The sequence below is a fragment of the Opisthocomus hoazin genome, chromosome 12 (genome assembly GCF_030867145.1).
Source record: "Opisthocomus hoazin isolate bOpiHoa1 chromosome 12, bOpiHoa1.hap1, whole genome shotgun sequence".
NCBI lineage: Eukaryota > Metazoa > Chordata > Aves > Opisthocomiformes > Opisthocomidae > Opisthocomus > Opisthocomus hoazin.
Window position 1 is genome coordinate 2474615 of NC_134425.1, and position 6000 is coordinate 2480614.

Below are 6000 nucleotides of genomic sequence, written 5' to 3' on the forward strand. Positions count from 1 at the left end.
CCCCCCTGGTGCTGCCATCAAGGCTCTGAAATGGAAATGCGAGGTTCTGAGCCCCCCCCCCAGTTGGCAAAGGCTCTATTAGCAGGATGTGAGTAATCATCTGAAGTAGCTATCAAAGTGCACCAGCTTGTTAAGCATTTAGCCAGGTTGTGCTGACATGACCTCTCTCCTCAATCTTCCCAGCCTCGGCGCGAGCGGCTAATTACCGGCTCACACCTGCCACACGCCTTCTCCCCCTGCGGAAAGGACCGGTCGGAGCCAACGGGTTGCTCGGGACGGTCTCGTCTTCCCGACGCCATCCCCCACCTTTTTCCTATTAGTAGTAGCCACGTAGGAGCGGGGGGAAGCCCTGCTTGCGAGCGGTGGCATCAGCAGCTGGCAGTCCCCAGAGCAAGGGCTGCTCCGGGGGGTGGCAGGGGCTGGTGGCTGTGGTCGGGGCGCGCAGACGGCGTTGGAGGTGCTGGGAAAGAGCTGCCCTGGTTCTGCAGGCTGCTGGAGGTGGGTGCCTCATCGCTGGCGCAGGCCGGTGGGTGGGAGGAAGAGGAGGCTGGGGACTACCAGGCTTACCTCTCCTACGGGGACAGGCTGAGGGAGTTGGGGCTGCTCAGCCTGGAGAGGAGATGGCTCCAGGGTGACCTTAGAGCAGCTGCCAGTGCCTGGAGGGGCCGACAGGAAGGATGGAGAGGGGCTTTTCACAAGGGGGTGTAGTGATAGGACAAGGGGGGACAGCTGTAAACTAAAAGAGGGCAGATTTAGGTTAGATGTTAGGAAGAAATTCTTCACCATGAGGGTGGTAAGGCCCTGGCCCAGGTTGCCCACAGGAGCTGTGGCTGCCCCCTCCCTGGCAGGGTTCAAGGCCAGGTTGGATGGAGCTCTGAGCACCCTGGGCTGGTGGAAGATATCCCTGCTCGTGGCAGGGGGGTTGGAACCAGATGATCTTCAAGGTCCCTTCCAACCCAAACCATTCTGTGATTCTATGACTACGTGATGGGGGCTGAGCAGCCCCGGTGATGGCAGAGATCCAGGAGGAGTCATGTCCTGCCGGGATGGGACAGCCGAGGTCTTTGCAATGGGTGATTGCCGGGAAGGCGAGGAAGGGGCTGAGCTGGAGCCTGCTTGGCTGGTGGTCCATGCTGAGAGTGCACTTGGGGAGCATATCCACCCGCGGCGACGGCTCCTGTTTTCATTGCTTCCGTATTAAAGGACTTCTGGCTGCACAGCGTTATTCTCCCCTTTCCCTTCACAGAAAAGCGATGGCCACCTCCCCTCTGCATGTCCCCAGGAGCAGGCTGTGGCATGGGGAAGGCTGGCACCCCATCCCTGGGGTCTCTGCACTGATGCTCGTGCCGAGCGCGGCTCTCCCCACGTGCCGGTACGGGCAGCCGGGCTCAGCGCCTGCCCAGGGCATTGCCCCCGTGTCACATCCGCATGGCAGGAAAAGCAGAGGAGAAGCAAGGGGACAGCCGCTGACGGAGCCCGCTTTGCTTTTCAGGAGACACGGCAGCCTACAAAGACGGCGTTTACTGGATCAAGGGCCGCACCTCGGTAGACATCATCAAAAACGGGGGGTTCAAAATCAGCGCTCTGGAGGTGGAGCGGCACCTGCTCGCGCACCCACACATCACAGGTACGCTGCTCTTCCCGGGGCCCCGTGCCGAGAAGGGCTGCTGCGTGGGAGCCTGCCTCGAGCGACAGCGGCTGCAGACACGAGGTCGCCCCAGGGCTCGTGCCTGGAGGCTGTTTCCCAGCCCTCCCACTAGCCAGGCTGGGTCCGAGCGCAGAGCAGGCTGCGTCTGAAGCCCGCTGTTACTGGTCTCCCCGGGGCTGAAGCCGTAAAGCCTGCAGCCGGGTGCCGAGTCAGCAGCAGCTCTCATCTGATTTTGGAAATGAGACTGTAATTAAATCTGTCCTGCCCTCGTGCGTGACGCCGTACGAGGGGATGGAAGCGGTGCCCCCGGCTCCACACCACTCGGTACATCACGCTCCTTCCCGTTGACTCTAAAGCGCTCAAACCATGGGGCTTCGTGCCTTTTCCTTCGTGGAAAGCTCTGGTCTGGGAAATTGTGTCAGCGCAGAAGTCCTGGTGTTTTCCTCTAATAACATCCCACAGCATCCTTCTCTGGAGATATTTAAGACCCACCTGGACAAGGTCCTCTACAGCCTACTGTAGGTGACCCTGCTTCGGCAGGGGGTTGGGCTGGGTGACCCACAGAGGTCCCTGCCAGCCCCGACCATTCTGTGATTCTGTGATCTTCCTCCACACGCTGCTCTTCCCTGCCCACCCCTGCTGCTGGCACCCACCAGGGCGCTGAGCACCTCTTCCACCCCACCCCTGACCCCCGAAACCGCCCGGCGTTTCTCAGGCAGGGTTCCTCTGCTCTCTCTGCAGACGTAGCTGTGATCGGGCCTCCGGACATGGTCTGGGGCCAGCGGGTCAGCGCCATCGTGCAGCTGCGCAAGGGCGAGATGCTCTCGGTGAAGGACCTGAAGGACTGGGCCAGGTGAGATGCCATGGGGCAGCGCATGGCCAGCGGCGCGGCGTGGACAGCACGGACAGGGGGACCGGGCTCGAAGCCTGCAGCATCCTCTTTAGGGACGTGTTAGAGCAGGGGTGAAGGGGTGGCCGGCAGCGACGTCGTGCCTCAGGCTCTGGGGACGGAGAAAAGCCCACAGCTCCAACCAGGAGGCCACTGAGCGTGCGAGATAATGGAAATAAATGGGCCTCTCACCCCAAAAGTGCCTTTGATAAACGACCTGCACCGTGCAGCCGAGTGGCTCTTACCCCACAGCCCAGAGCAAGCACGGGGAGAGGGGAAGCTTCGTGTTTTCTCAGCAGCAAGAACATTTGTTCAGCTTTTCCCTGGTGCTGCTGCAATCGCTCCTTGCTGCCCGCTGGAAGCCAGCCCAGTCCCCAGTTAATCCCAGAGACCTTTCCCGTGGGGCTTGGAGATGGGGAGGAGGCACCAGCGCTCACGGACCTTGCGTGGAGGTACCACAGCAGCGATGAGCGTGGCCCAGAGCAGCTGCCTGCCACCCTGCAAGGTCTCGGCACGAAGACGGGCGCCTGCTCGCTCAAATCGGCCGGTGCCGAGGTTACGGGCATCGCCCACGGGAGCGCAAGCAGGGGAAGCAGAAGCACCGGGTTTGTCGCTAATATTCCATTAGCCAAATATTTAACAGCAGATTCTTTCCTTTGCTGGCAACCCCCTCCTTCGGGCTGCGGCTATTTCTGGCGAGGCTGGCGCTGTTTTGTAAGCGGCAGGAGCACTTGTTTCATCAGCGCAGCAGCCAATTAAAGATTTCCCCTGGATTTGCAAAAAATCACAGTCGGGGGACTGCGATTTAGCAAATGCGAGGAGGATGCTGGCTGGCCGGCTGCTGCTCTGATTGAGCAGCTACGTAGCGGGGGGGAGAGAAGCAAACAAAGAAACCAAACCCCCAGGGGTAGCTGCTGGGGCAGAGGGGCCAAGACCCTGCCAGGGTGTCCTGCCTGCTGGCACCTCGGCCCTGTTCACGCACATTAACCCTCTGGCTGCCGGTTATCTGGGACTCCTGCTCCTCCCAGGGCAGCCCATGGCCACCAGCAGCTTCTGCTGGGTTTTGCTGATGGCCTCTTGCAGGCTGAGATGCCCCTTCATGGCCGGGCTCAGCCTGTCCTGGTTGATATGGGGTCTGGTGCCCCGAGGTTCTCCAGCCAGGACCCTGCGTGGTCTCAGCACGGGGCGGGAGCGATGGAGAGCGGGGAAGGGAGATCTTCACCACGCCGCCGTACGGTGGCTGCTCGTCCCTAAGCCTCCTGGCAGGGACGTTGGTGAGCCCAGCTGATCCTTCATTCTGCACTTTGTGGGTCACCCGGGGGTTGCTCTGGGACCCCCCGCCATGTGCTCCCCTGCCTGTCCCCCTCCCAGGGTGTCCCCCCTTGTCCCTGCACGTCTCTTCCCACCGCCGACCCCAGCTCTGCGGGCAGACACGATGCTGTTCCCCCCGCGCAGAGCCCTGGAAACAGAAGCCCCCCCGAGGCTCGGAGGGGCTGGCCGCCCACCCGCGCTCCTCCGGGGCTGCTGCTCCCTGCCCAGCGCCGGCCCCAGGCTCCGGCTCCCCCCACCCGCCTCTCCCTCTCGCCCTGTCTCTCCCCTTTATTTTTTATGTCACTTAACGTTCTCTCGGCCATTTTTCTCGCACTCCCTGGCAGGAGACACATGTCCCTCTTCAGAGTGATTCATTTTGCGGCTTTCGCCTCCGATCGCGCTTCCCGGCGACAGGCGCCGTCGCGTTAGAGGCGTCCATATGGCAGGGGTGCCGGTGGCGGGCGGCGGGAGGAGGGCCGGGCGGTGGTGGAAGGGCTCAGCAGCCTTGGCATCTCTCCTTAGGGTCAGTGCCAGGACCCTGCCGGAGCTGGCCACGGCCCCAGGTCGGTGACACACAGGCAGCAGAAGGCAGGAGATCCCCCCCCTCTGCGCTCTGCAAAGGGTGCGGGGACAATGTTCGACGCTGGGGGTCCCTCCTGCAGCGGGAAGACCCCCAGCACCCATCACACCGCTGCCCTTTTCTCCCCTCCCGTCTCCACCGAGGAGGACCCAGGAGCTCACATCAGGGGCTCTGCCTCCGGCTCGCTTGCTGGAGGCTCTCCGTGCCCCCTCCCGAGGGGTGGGTGGGTGTTTCGGGGTGCTGGCGGGGTACAGCTCTGAGGGCAGCTGCTGCTGACGGGTGACGCGGCGCAGTCCGTGCCCTCACCGAAGGGGCCAAAAGCGGCAGGCAGAGCCGGGTGCCGGTGACAAGGTCCTCGGGCAGCCCAAAGCACAGCAAGCCATGAGCCGGGCCCAGGGTGCAACCAGGGAGCGCAGGCATGAGCAGAACAGGGCCAGAGATGAGCTGTGGCACGGGGGCAAAGTCCACCCAGGAGACAAGGGCAAGGAGAGGGCTGGAGACGAGCCCCGCACCCCCGAGAAGTCCCTCCAGGGATGAGCTGCCGGCAGCACAGGGCTGAGGTCCCTGCAGAGGCTCAGGAGGGGCTGGGGGCAAGGGCTGAGCCTGAATGGGCTCCTGGGGCATGGGTGGGGGCCCCAGGTGGGGCTGCTCAGGGCTGTGGGTGCTCCCAGGACAGCTTGTCCCAAAGAGGGGCTGCTCTCCAGACCCCCCTTTTAGAACATGGAAGCTGCTGCTCTCCCAGGGTCTGCGCTGAGCCCTCGGGGCAGAGCCAGGGCACGGTCTGCGTTCAACCAAGGCTGCTCGCCTGCGGCCCCGCTGCCGGGAGAGCCGGGGCCGGGGCAGCTCGGCCGTACACGGCGATGGGCTGCGGGATGCAGGGTCCTGGAGCAAATCCCCCACCGGCATTTGTGAGGTCTCAGGACAGGCTTTGGGGGGGGAGGGGGGCTGGAAGCGCTGGTCTGTCGGCTGTAGCAGGCTGCGCTTCTGTCTTGCAGGGAGACCATGGCACCCTACGCCATCCCGACCGAGCTGATCGTGGTGGAGGAGATCCCGCGCAATCAGATGGGGAAAGTCAACAAGAAGGAGCTTCTGCAGCGCTTTTACCCAGCCTAGAGCACAGCTTCAGGCCAGGACCCGGAGCCCGGGGGTGTGTGGTCCTCCTCCACATCCATTCTCCCCCTACAACGGCACTGACGAGGTGCCAGCAGTAATTAGCAGCGGCAGGTCTGGCATCACCGCAGTCTGGTCCGTGAATAAAGCCCAATAAAAGCAGGATTCATTCCACGTGGTCTCTTTGGCTGAACGGAGCCAGAGCTGCAGGGGCCACCTTCCTTCTGCAGGAGCCGTTTGCAGGGGGCTTGGGGCAGTCCTGGGTCCAGAAGCGAAGAGTGGGATGAATGCCGGGGGGGTCCAGGGCCAGGACTGCCCCCCGTGCCGGTGCTGGCAGCAGGCACTCGCTGGCCGAAGCTGCTCTGTTTAGCTCCCACACAGGTGATGGGAGGCGGGTGGAAAGCAGACACCGCAAACACCTCCTCACCCTTCGGTGGGTCTCAGCCCCCCGGACGCCGGAGC

The 6000-nt window shown here is 63.1% G+C and overlaps 1 protein-coding gene across 2 annotated transcripts in view; it reads left to right on the plus strand.

Annotated features, from left to right (window-relative positions):
* Positions 1-5701, plus strand: part of ACSF3 (acyl-CoA synthetase family member 3) — a 75215-nt gene extending 69514 nt beyond the window's left edge. For both annotated transcript variants that reach the window (XM_075433951.1, XM_075433952.1), the window contains 3 exons: positions 1493-1627; positions 2390-2501; positions 5424-5701. In XM_075433951.1, coding sequence (XP_075290066.1) covers positions 1493-1627; positions 2390-2501; positions 5424-5541 — 365 coding nt within the window. In that variant the 3' untranslated portion in view covers positions 5542-5701. The remainder of the gene's footprint in view (positions 1-1492; positions 1628-2389; positions 2502-5423) is intronic.
* Positions 5702-6000: the final 299 nt, after the last annotated feature.